This window comes from Myotis yumanensis, unplaced genomic scaffold, assembly GCF_028538775.1.
Source record: "Myotis yumanensis isolate MYYU_CA2020_CCGP unplaced genomic scaffold, mMyoYum1.0.hap1 SCAF_5, whole genome shotgun sequence".
Taxonomy (NCBI): Eukaryota; Metazoa; Chordata; class Mammalia; order Chiroptera; family Vespertilionidae; genus Myotis; species Myotis yumanensis.
Genome location: NW_027223756.1, coordinates 70,561,526 through 70,574,895, shown reverse-complemented (window position 1 = coordinate 70,574,895; position 13,370 = coordinate 70,561,526). Strand labels below are relative to the sequence as shown.

General features: G+C 34.6%; 1 protein-coding gene across 2 annotated transcripts in view; it reads right to left on the bottom strand.

The window, feature by feature from the left end:
* Positions 1–5,572: 5,572 nt before the first annotated feature.
* The window catches only part of GALNT7 (polypeptide N-acetylgalactosaminyltransferase 7), a 134,874-nt gene continuing 127,076 nt past the window's right edge, over positions 5,573–13,370 (bottom strand). For both annotated transcript variants that reach the window (XM_070415473.1, XM_070415472.1), the window contains exons 11-12: positions 12,390–12,518; positions 5,573–8,249 (exon numbers count right to left, since the gene is read on the bottom strand). In XM_070415473.1, the coding sequence (XP_070271574.1) occupies positions 8,112–8,249; positions 12,390–12,518 (267 nt within the window). In that variant the 3' untranslated portion in view covers positions 5,573–8,111. The remainder of the gene's footprint in view (positions 8,250–12,389; positions 12,519–13,370) is intronic.

The following is a 13,370-nucleotide window of genomic DNA, read 5'->3' as shown; positions in this document are numbered from 1 at the left end:
TTTTTTATTTTTGTATACTGGGGTCCTCTCTTACCTGGTTTCACTTTTGAAGTTTCACTTACCTTTGGTCAAAAGTATTAAATGGAAAATTCCAGAAATAAATAATTCATAAGTTTTAAATTGCAGTTCATTAAAAAATAATTTTTTTACTGTTGATAGTATTATAGATATATCCCATTTCCCCCCCTTTACCCACCTCCTCCCAGGCCCTAAGCCCCCCACCTCCACCAGGTTTCACCACCTTTTGCTCGTGTCTATGGGCTATGCATATAAGTATATAAGTTCTTTGGTTTATCTCTTCTCGTCCCTCCAACCCCACATCAAAGTATGTCACAGTATGTCAATCTGTTCCATGCCTCCATGCTTTGGGTCTTATTTTGTTGGTCAATTCATTTTGTTCATTAGATTTCACAAATTAGTGAGATCATGTGATACTTGACTTTCTCAGATTGGCTTATTTCACTGAGCAAAATTGTCTACAAGTCCATCCATGCTGTCCCAAAAGGTAAGAGATCCATCTTTTTTATAGCTGCATAGTATTCCATTATGTAAATGTCCCACAGCTTTTTTTTATCCATTCATCTACTTATGGGCACTTGGGCTGTTTCCATATCTTAGCTATTGTAAATTGTTTTGCTAAGAACATAGGGGTGCATATATTCTTTCTGCTTGGTGTTTTGGGGGAGTTAGGATATATTCCCAGAAGTGGGATTACTAGTTCAAAGGAAGTTCCATTTTTAATTTTTTGAGGAAACTCCATACTGTTTTCTATAGTGGCTGCACCAGTTTGCATTCCCATCAGCAGTGAACTAGTGTTCCCTTTTTCTTTTCTTTTTTAAAATATATTTTATTGATTTTTTACAGAGAGGAAGGGAGAGGGATAGAGAGTGAGAAACATCAGTCAGCTGCCTCCTGCACACTCCCCACTAGGGATGTGCCCGCAACCAAGGTACATGCCCTTGACCGGAATCGAACCTGGGACCCTTCAGTCTGCAGGCTGACGCTCTATCCACTGAGCCAAACCGGTTAGGGCTAGTGTTCCCTTTTTCTCTGCATCCTTGCCAGCACTTGTTAATTTTTTGATGATAGCCATTCTGGCAGGTGTGAGGTGATATCTTATTGTGGTTTTAATTTGCATTTCTCTGATAATTAGTATTTTTTCATATGTCTCTTGGCCATTTGTATGTCCTTTTCAGAGAAATGTCTATTCAGGTCTTCTGCCCAATTTTTAATTGGATTGTTTGTCTTCCTTTTGTTTAGTTGTATGAGTACTTTATATATTTTGGAGATTAACCCCTTATCAGATATATCATTGGCAAATGTGTTTTCCCTACAGTGGGTTCCTTTTTCATTTTGATGGTGGTTTCTTTTGCTGTGCAGAAACTTTTTATTTTGATGGAATCCCATTTATTTACTTTCTCCTTGATTTCCTTTGCCCGAGGAGATGTATAGCAAAAATTCTGCTACGTGAAGTGTCTGAGATGCCATTGCCTATGTTTTCTAAGATTTTTATGGTTTCATGCCTTACATTTAAGTCTTTTATCCATCTTGAGTTTATTCTTGTGTATGGTGTAAGTTGGTGGTCTAGTTTCATTTTTTTGTATGTGTCTGTCCAGTTTTCCCAGCACCATTTGTTGAAGAGACTGTCTTTACTCCATTGCATGTTCTTACCTCCTTTGTCAAATATTGACAGTAATAGTGTGGATTTAATATCTGGCGTCTCTGTTCTGATCCATTGGTCTGATGCCTGTTTGTGCCAGTAGCAGGCTGTTTTGGTTATAATGGCTTTGTAATATAGTTTGATATCTAGTATTGTGATCCCTCTAACTTCATTCTTCTTTCTCAAGACTGCTGTACCTTTTTGGGGTCTTTTATGGTTCCATATAAATTTTGGAGTATTTATTCTAGTTTTGTGAAATCTGAATTGTAAATATTAGCAATGAATTCAAATGTCCAAAGAAAACATGTCTACAGGTAAAATTCTGCTTAAGGTTCACCAATTTGCCCCTTTTATAAATTGAATAGTATAGGTGAATATAAAATTATTAATATTTACTTGAGATAGGGTTGTTGAGAAAAGTTTATGTATGCCTTCCAGCTAAACATTGTTTTTAAAGTTGTCTAAGACACCCTCCTTGCCCTGACTGGAAACTCATCTATCTTATCCTGTAGTAAACATAAACATAGACATTGTTTCTGAGGTTGTAATGGAATTTCCTTGTGCTCCTGGGCCTTTTTTCTTCAGGATTTACAGTGCAGACTTCTCTTTTAGTGAGCCTCATCTGGGACTTACATCTATAGCATAGTCAGTGGCTCAGGCCCAACCAGCATGGTTCAGCAGTTGGGCGTTACCTATGAACCAGGAGGCCGAGGTTCAATTCCAGGTCAGGGCACATGCCCAGGTTGGGGCTTGATCCCCAGTGGGGAACATGCAGGAAGCAGCCAATTCTCTCTCATCATTGCTGTTTTTATCTTTCTCTCCCTCTCCCTTCCTCTCTGAAATCAATTTAAAAAAAAAATAGTGGCTCAGGAGCACAATTAGGTTGCCACATTAAAAGGAAAAAAATTTTTTTAAAGCAATATGTAGCATCAAATTTTGGAACTAGAAATGAGCTTTATATCAATTGGACCCGTCTCCTTCAGGGAGACATGGTGGTCAACTAGTTCAATGTCCTAGGGCGCTGGTAAGAGATAGTCAAACATTAATTCATTCCAATTTATGTGCTATTCTTTAATTCTCCACATTTTTTCTAATCAAGATGGGATCGCTTATACAAAGAAAAAATTTAAAAAACACATACAAAAGGGAAAACAAGGTTATGAAAGAAATTAAGAGTAAAGTGATAAAGCTTATACCTGGGAATCAGGTCAGAGTTGGGCTCTGTTTCTTTTTGGTTCAGTAACATCAGACAAGTCATGTAACCTTTCAGTTTCCCCATCTGTAAAATGAGAATTTTTTTTTTTTAGTGTTAAATAAGGCATTGCATTTAAAACATTCGTCCTATTGGCCAGAAATAGTAAATACCCAATAAATATTAGTTTAAAAAATATACCAATATGTATGGGTTAATATAGTTTTATGATCAGAATTAGATTTAGTTCTGAGATTCTTGACAGTCAAGGTGGAGAGGAAAACTGCAGTTAACATAGAAAACACTGATAGAAATTCATCCCACAGGGTTCTGAGGACATGGAATATTAGAGTTGTTTATGACTTTGGCTCCAATACTAAATTTCTAAGCTTGGACAAGTTTATTTAACCTCTCTACCACATATAAATGTGTGACTGGATGTTTAATTTTAGTTGCTTTTGATTTCACAGAAAGTGTTTGTTGAAGTCTTTTGGGAATTGTCTTTGTCCCTCAACAGTATCTTACTGACTTATATATGACCAGTTCATTCATGTTCGTTGCTTTGTAACATTCCATTGTATGATTATACCACAATTTGTCCAGTGCCATACAAACTTCTGTGCAGTTCTCCTGGTGGTCAAGTGCACTCCCCTCCAGAAACCTCCCCTGTAAATTCCAGCTGTCTCAGCGGCCCCAAACTCACTCTTCACCTTAGTGGTATGACCACTGTTTGAGCTCCACTTTCCTGTACCATGTTTGGTAGACAGACATGGTGAACCTGGGGTTCACCTGCTGTGCTTCCCTTCTCTCAAGTATCTCAGTCGGCTTTGCCTGTTATACAACTGAAAACAGTTGCCCCATATATTTTGTCCAGTTTTATAGTTGTTTAGGACAGGAGTATATGTCCAATACTCATTACTATGTATGGGCAGACATGGAAGTATATTGATCTCTATTTTTTACTGAAAGTTTTAGTTTTGCTTTATGCATTTAATTGTTAATACAGATAGAGTTTACTTGCTCATATCAAACGCCTGAGACAAATTTCATAATTTAAAGAATACATTCTTCAAGATGCACTTAATTTTATCCAAATGTTCAATTGGACCACTGAGATTACATCCTACACATGCTATATGAATGGTGTGATAAACACTTTATTCCCTTATGAACACTAGGTCACCCCCAGTTTAAGAGGAAACTTAACTTCTGAACTTCATTTCTTCACTTGTAAAGTAGGGATAATAATATCTCATATATGAAGCACAGTTACACACACACACACACGCACACAGCCTTTATAGAAGGTCTGCAATGTAGCTGTCTTAAATCTGATAGACAGATTTTAAAACTTTGAAATGAGGTAATAATAGCTAACATTTATATTACCCTGAATATATGCAAGAACTATTATAAGTACTTTACGTACATTAACTTATTCAATCCTAGTAACAATCCTATGAAATAAGCACTATTATTTTCCCCATCTTACAAAAGGGAAAACTGAGGCATAGAGGTTAAATAACTTATCCAAAGTCAAACAAGTAATTTGTAGTGGAGTAGGGATTCCAATAAAAGTACATATACTATACTACTATTCAGATGACCAGATTGAAACATCATTCTATTATAAAAATTGCAGAACCCTTCATCCCACCTCTGCTCAGATGCGGTTACCAGGCCTGATTCACTTAGAAAACAGACATCCAACAACTTTAATTATGGGCATTTCAAAATTTTAAAAATAAAAACTGCAAAGCAATTATTGAATTTAGAAACAGTCCCTCCTTTAATTTCTAATTTCAGGGATAGCATTCCCCTCAAATCATTCTGACTTTTGTCCATTTTCTTGCAACAGATTGATTCTAATGAATAAAATGCATTTTTATAATGCTCAATACTTTCTAAAAGTGTTTTCAAATGGATTAAGTTTCACATGCACAAACTACTGGCCTACTGGGTATCTGGCTCAGGTCAGGTACTTGTCATATTTTCTATTGAATTATCAGCAGATTTTTTCCCCAATTACATTCTGTCTAGAAATGAAATTTATTTCAAGATCCCCGTGAGAGACTACCTTAAATACGTGAGCCCACATTTACTCCAGTCTGGAGCTGCCAGTTTTTTCATATTTTTTAGGCACAGGAGCTGAGAATTGGAAGACACAATAGCCAAGTTAGTTTAGAGCAAGTTTCCCAAATCAACAGGATCACTTACTTGGATGTTAGTAGCCAATCTCCTTGAGGTGCCATGTGTTGTGCCACAAGGTCCTATGACCTATTTCTAACTTCATTTTGGTAGGCTTCCCTTCTTTCTATTCACTTGGTCAGTTGTAGAGAATTTTGACTTAAAAGACATTTTTGCTTTCAATAGGCAATTATATTGTAGAATATACTGTCAAAAAAGATGTTGCTGCGTTTGTTTTTTTTGTAATTGGATATGGGACTTTTAAAAAAAAATTGCTACACATAGGTAACCAGAGGCAAAAATAAACCTGTTTCCTTCCTACACATACTGGTAGGTAAGGTCTGAGTATTCTAAGCACACTCCAAGAACTCAACCCCAAACTCAAGCACATACTCAATATATAACTATGGCTTATGATATTTTAGCTATTCTATTTGTTTATCTTATGAACAATCCATAACAATCCAGTTATTACTTCGAATGTGCAGTAATAAGATTTAGAAATGATTACAAGTACTGAAAAAACCCATGAATTAAAATACAGTATTTTATTTTTTCTCATCTAAAAAACAAGCAACCCATAATTAAGATATACATAAACTTCTCAAATTTATCCCTAATAAAATTCTGAATATTTATATAATTTCTACAGAAACATACAGTGTATCAAAATCTGCACAAATCAAATTTATAAAATGTGTAGAAATGCATAGTGATATTATCAACTTACAAAGCAAGGATATGGGAATTATTTCCAAAGCAGCCTACAGTAGAAAATACAGTCATTATGGCAGCAGCTTCTGATGTTGTTTTTTTTGTGTGTGTTTGGTAAGGTTTCTGATTTCAATATAGAGAATCACTTTCATAGATTATCTACGAATTGCACAAAATATCTATTTAAAATTTACATGCACAGTTTATGTGCCACCTTTCTTAGGCCTATGCATAGTTAACAAGGTTATAATTTATTCAACAAGAAAAATGGAACCTATTTGCAAACACACAAGTAATTAAAGTACCAATTCTCTTTCTTTCTTATAGTTGATTTATTTTGCAATTATTTAAGCATATAAATTTACTCCTTTTTAAACATCTCTAGAGAGGAATGAAAGTTAAAATGGTTGATTATAGATCAGTAGCAAAATACAAATAGACAATTCAAAATTATAAATAAAATTCTGTTTAGGATGTTTAACTCTCCAAATTTAAGGACTAGCCTTGGAAGAAACAGATTTGTAGACTTTTCATTTAAACAAATGTAGGTTTTTGTTTTTTTGTTGTTGTTTTTTTCTTTTTTGAGCTTTAATTAAAAATATTTCCCTCTGGCAGTAGTTTGTGAATTCCATTCATTGTAATGCTATCATAATTACAGGATCAAAAATGCTTAATTTACTTGCCATTCCCCAACTCATGTTATTCCCCCCCACACACACACATAGCATTTTATTATTTTTAAAAATATATTTTTATTGATTTCAGAGAGAGAGAAACATCAATGATGAGAATCATTGATTGGCTGCCTCCTGCATGCCCCCTACTGGGGATCAAGCCTGCAACAGGGCTTGTGCCCTGACCAGGAATTGAACTGTGACCTCCTGGTTCAAAGGTCGATGCTCAACCACTGAGTCACACCGGTCAGGCTTAACATAGCATTTTAATATTTTGAGCAATAAAAGAGTATTTCGTTAGAAATAAAAATCTAATCAATCATCTCCAGTATTTGGTTTTCCTATACTGTCTTAGTAAATGTTTAAATCCAAACAAGTCTTCTTTTCACTGGAAAAATACTAATAGAAATATACTTCCTAAAAGAATTAATAAAGATTAGGGGGGAAAAAATAAAAAAAAATAAAGATTAGGGAACTAACACTTAATCTAACAGAAAGGAGTTCATATTGGTTAATGAACTGTATTTTTAAATAGCCTTTTTAAATTTTTAAAAAATATGCAGGGAATTTTATTTGGATGAAGATATAAATAAAACATCCATTCACTCTTGGCTTGAAAGGTTGCACAGCTTAGGTTATAATGCACAGGAGCTTTGTAAGGCTTAATTTAACAAGGGCTTGAAAATTCTTACTTCAGAATGAACCTTTGATGTTTGTTTACAGCAGTGTTTTGTTGTTTTTGTTACCTCCCCTCTCCCCCATTTTAAGATTTGAAACTGAGAATTATAGTTTTCTATAATGACAGGTATTGGGGGAAAGTAAATTCCAGAGGTCAATGGTCAATTTTTTTCTAGTTGGCAGACCCTTCTTCTCTTTTAGGAGTTGGTATTAACAGAGGGCAGTGGGAATGCCGGCAAGTAAGGAACTTAATGCCATACAATCTTCAATTCCTATGGGAGAGCCTTGGGGTTTCATGTTGTTAATTTTTTTTCAAGCCATACAACATTTGATCTCAGAGCAAATGGTAGCACATAAATTCATTTCTGAGTAGTAAAAGTATTTACTGGTGACAATTCCATCATTACCATCCTATACATTTCATTGAAAGCTCTTGAAATATATACTGAGAAAATGAAAGAGGCACTAAATGTGTTGAAATTCACCTTTCAAAAAAGCAGCATGACGGTGAAGGAAGGCCACCTTGGCTAATAACCTGTGGCAGTGCTTCAAAAAGATGTAAAATTAAATAAAGACACAACAGGTTGATAATCACCAAGTTATATATGAAAGTCTGGTTACTCCAACCTTTTTTCAAGTGTGTTAAAAAAAAAAAATCAAACTGCCTGTCAGACCCCTGAGTGTAATCCCAAAGAAGACAACGATGCTTTTAGCTCTGTTCTGAACAGATATAAATGCACAAATTACCAACATCATCTTAAAACAAAACAACACAAAAAGATGTAAACATCTATAAAGTTTAAGGTAAAAGCAGTTTTGTAAACAGTAACTGCAGATGACAATGTTATTGTAAAATCACAGTTTATCAATGTCCTTCAAACCTATCAGGAGGTGCTGGGTTTGGAGCTGTACAGAGTTAATAATAGTTGCAGCAGGTTTCAGGCGGTTTTCAGTCCTGTGAAAATTTACGTGTCAGTAGGTAGGTTATTGGTTTCTTTTATTCTTTCTAAACACTGTGGATGTTATTCATTTCCCACTTCTGAGTCATTTTACTGGAGTCACAATTGGAGAGGAACACTTGATGGAGGACATCTGAGCGGTCTAAGCACTTTCCGGAAGGAATGTGAGTAAACCTGTGCAGGTTCTGGAAAACACAGAAAAAAAGTTTTAAATTTGTACTTTTTTGATGTTACTGACATTAGAAGAAGTCCTTATTTGGCTTTCATACGAAGTTAATTCAAATCAGTAGGATGTCTTTACGTTTTGTTGATGGTTTCCTTTGTTATGCAAAAACCTTTTAGTTTGATATAATCCCATTTGTTTATTTTTTCTTTGGTTTCCCTTGCTGGAGGAGACATATCCAAAAAAACATTAAAAAGAGCATGTCAGAGAGTTTAGTGTCTACGCTTTCTTCTAGGAGTTTTATGATTTTGGGTCTTACATTTTAAGTTTTTAATCTACTTTGAGTTTATTCTTATATATAGTGTAAGGAAGTGATCTAGTTTCATTTTTTGCATGTGCCTGTGCTGTTTTCCCATCACCGTTTATTGAAGAGACTGTCTTTACCCATTGTATATTCTTGTCTTCTTTGTCATAGATTAATTAACCAAATAGGCATAGATATATTTCTGGGCTCTCTATTCTGTTCCATTACAAAATAGTCACAGGGATATAAAGTATAGCATAGGGAATATAATACTGTAATAACTATGTATGGTGTCAGCTGGGTACTAGACTTATTGGGGGGATTAACCACTATGCTATACACCTGAAACTAATATAATATTGAATGTCAACTGTACTTAAAAAAAATTTTTTTTGGAAAAAAAAAGATAATTCAAGCAAGATGGACAGGCTTCAACCAACCAACTATACATCAGACTTCGGACTTTTCTTGATCATCAGTCTTGTAAGTGCTTTTATTGTTTATATAAAGACTTATGTTATAATGTACTGCTGGTACCTCAAGTTCAGTGCATACAAACCTAAATTCATTATCTTTCCCGCCAAATCTATTTTTCTAGTTCCTATTCTGACTAATGACAATATCAGCTTTCCAGTCCTCATGATAGAGGCATTCATGTTGTACCTTCTTTCCCTTCCTCACTTCCTTTCTCTCCCTCCCTTCCTGTTGAGCAGTCACAAGGTGTGATATTTGCAATATCTCTGGTATATACCCTTTCCCATCCCCACTGCCAATGCCTTAGTTTAGCCCTCATCATCTGTTGTAGGTTTCTTCACATAGTTCAGGGCTTCTTAGAGGGTGGTCCTCAGGCTATCTAAGATTGTATCTGTAAGGTCGAAACTATTTTGATAATAATACAAAGGCCCCATTTGCCTTTTTCCTTGTATTGACATTTATACTGACAGTGCAAAAGCAATGGTGGATGAAAGTGCTGGTGCCTCAGCATAAATTAAGCAGTGTCACAAAACTGTGCTAATAGTCCATTCTAACAGTTAAAAAAGGAAATGCCAATTTCACTTAAGAATGTCCTTGATGAAGCAGTAAAACTTATTAGTTTTACTAAATCTTAACTCTTGAGTATACTTTTAAAAAGATTCTATAAGATGAAATGGGAAATATGCATAAGACACTTCTGTATAGTGATTACCACGGTTATCTTGAGGGAAAGTACACATGCAACTGTTTGACTTGACAGAGTTCAACTAGCTGCTTTTTTCATGATTTGTCATTTTGACTAGAAAGGTCAACTCACAGATAAACTACAATTATTTAAACTTTGTAGACATTTTCATGAAAAGGAAGTGAGCCTCTCCCTTCAAGAAGAAAAACAACAATCACAAAAAACACATCCACAAATCTGACAGTATTTGGTGCCATTGATACAAGTTGAGTTTTCAAGCAAATATTAAGAATTTTTGAAAACTGGAAAACACCACCGTGAACATGATAGCTTCCTAATATGTATATTTTTGACATTGCACAATGAAATGTGTCACCATTTGCAAGATCATAACTTAGTAAACCACGATTTTCCAAACGAGCAATGCATGATGTTACAAAAGCTCATATGGGTAAAAAATCCATCAAAGACCAATGGATTTTAATGTAACATAGGAAAATGTTCACTTATATGGTTTCAGATTCTACACGACAAATAACTTAAGAAACTATCACTTATAGACTTGTGTAGTAGCATCAAAGAATAGCCAAATTGTCGGAAAATGCTATTAAATTATTCCTCTTTTCCAACTGAATGTTTATGTGAGGCTGGATTTTCCTCATCTACTGCAACTAAAACAATATATAATTTCAAATGGAATGTAGAAGTAGTATGAGAATTCAGCTGCCTTCTATTAAACCAGATATTAAAGGGATTTGCTAAACTATAAAACAATGCCTTCCTCACTTTTTTTGAAAAAGTTATTATTCATGAAAAGTATTTATATTAATATGCAATAGGGCTAGTATTAGTTTTATATAAATTATAAATTAATACATAAATACCTGTAAAATTTATTGAATTAATCTCCAATTTTGGATATTTTGTTAGCTATAATCTACATAAACATAATCTGTGTGAGAAGAGTCCCAATAATTTTTAAGAGTGTAAATGGAATCCAGAGACCAGAGAGTTTGAGAACTTCTGATGAAGCTTTACAGTTCATATTTCACAATGTTTCCAGAATTATTTTCCTAAAAGTATCAACTGTTTCCTATCACTGCATTCCTCAAATAATGCCAACTGCTCTCCTAAACTTACAAAGTGAAGTTCAATGTTCTGTCATATGGAGGGAAATCTAAACGTGATTCCTCGTATTTTTCTCTATACACTTTCATGCCATGCCTTTGCTCACCCATTTTTCTTACTTACTCTCCATGAGAAATCTCTTTATACTTCAGTGATACCGGTGCAATGATACTTCCTCTATGAAACTCATCAGAAATAATTCCTATTAACCTCTCTTCTGCTGTCTTATGGCATTGTGCTTATTTTAATTTCTACCTTTTCCCCCCCTTCTCTGTTATTGTAGTATGATGTGCTTATTTTTTGAAGTCACTAGCCCTAGTATTCAGAGGTGGCAAAAGTAGATTTAAGTATCCACTTTCATTGGTCATTAGTTAAATTATCAGCCATCGTTACCTAAAAGACAAATTATAAGGATATGAAATAATAAAAACAATAATAATAATAGAAATAATAATTAATAAATACAAGAATAAACTTTCATGTACTCACAACTGTAAGCCTACTTTTGCCCACCCCTGTATGTTTAGTAATGTCTGATGCACAGATGTATATTTAGTGCTGTGCCCTTTAAAGTATATAAAATATGCACATTCCATTTTTTAATCTATTACTTCTCAATGGTAGTTTCTGGTCTCTTAGCCTTCTTTTACTACTTTACTAATATTGTTCTCCCTGACTCCTATCACTTACTGCTATTATTAATTTCTTTGTGGAAATAAATGCTTTGTTCTTCAAGATTTATGCTGATCTTCTCCTTCCTAACTTGTTATAAAAAAATCAGCAATTGACACACTCACCACTTTATAGTAATTATCTATGAATGTTGATGATTGGGAATATTAAGCTGGGTCATAGTAACATACCTACATAGTAAACAAGTGCTTGCATGACAGACAGGGTATGATAACATATATTAAATGAGTAAATAAAGTTGAGGTTGCCAGGTTATTTCAGTTTGGGGTAGCTTTCCAAACTTTATGTTTTACAATAAATTTATTTTAGCCAAGTGCATACTTTGAAAATTATACATACATCCATCAATATGATGGAATCCTCAACTTGGCACAGAATTCTTGAATATTCACAGCTAAAATAGAAAAACTGTTCCTTCCCACAGTGTCAACTAAATATGACCTTTAAAGCAAGAAACAGGCAACATTTATCTAATGATTGTATCTATAAAACAATGATAAGGAAGTAGTGAAGGCCTAGATTTCCAAGTGTTATTTGTCTGTCTCCAACGCCACCTGCTGGACAACATGAAATATAAACACAATATTTTTTTTGTTACATATATTTGCCCTCACAGAATACTGATTTTCCTGGGTTACTGAGATTAGCGGGCCTTTGCGGACATCTCATGACAACATTGCACCAGAGAATAAAAGTGATGGTTCATTATGGAACAATGGAGTCATTAGTGCTCAGGAAAACAAATGACTGAATGAGAGGGAAATGCAAGTCAATTTGAATGCAGGTTTTAAGATTTATACATCTAAATTCCACAAGGTAGGTGTTATTAAAATGAAATAGCATATAATTATTATTTTGGAAGTTGAAATGCAGAATACCTTGAAGTACTGCCATTCCTTATATTCATTTAGGTTACAGTGTGTAATCATGATTTTTGATCCATCAGGCCCCTTTGTCAAACACTGGTCATACTGCATGAGTTGATTAGCTTCGTTGATTCGGAAAAGCTATTAAGAAAAAAAAAGAAAAAAATAACAGGCACCTTCTCTGCTGATACACAAAAACTAACTCAATGGCTATCTTATTTTTCTATAATATTTTTGTATGTTCAAAACTATAAATCCAAAGACTGGAATTGTATTCATTTTGATGTTAGCAAATTAACACTGGAAGGATTATGTTCTGTAGCCTCTTAGATACAGAAGGGGTCATTAACACGTATTTATCAAGTACCGACAATGTGAGAAAATATAAGTGAAAACAGATCTGATGGCTTACAATCTAACTTAGAGGCAAGAAAAACACATAAGGAAGTAGGAAAATATATTAGGGAAATATACATTACTGGCAGTAACATTCCAGCTTATTGGGAAGAAATGTGGAATTCTGGATAATATTTGCAAATACAATTGTTAGGGAGCTAAGCTTGCATAGTTATGGACTCACACAAGAATATATTCTAACTAGAGGCCTGGTGCCTCTTCGTCAGTTGGACATCCTTAGTGCTGCCATGGAGGGGGTGCTGCTGTGCTCGCCAGTGTGAGCCAGGCTTCTGGTTGAGCAGAGCTCCCCCTGTGGGAGCGCACTGACCACAGGGGGCAGTTCCTGCATTGAGTGTCTGCCCCCTGGTGGTCAGTGTGTGTCATAGCAACCGGTCGGTCGATTTGCATATTAGCCTTTTATTATATAGGATAGAATGTCTTATATTAAATTCTAGATTATGACTGCTTATGTGAAAAGCAGTGCTGCTATTATACCCTCATTTAACTAAAAGTTTTAGCTCAGTCCGTTTTTTCTTTTTCTTTTTTTACAGAATGGTTTACTTTACCAAACAAAGAAAATTACCAAACTGAAAAGCA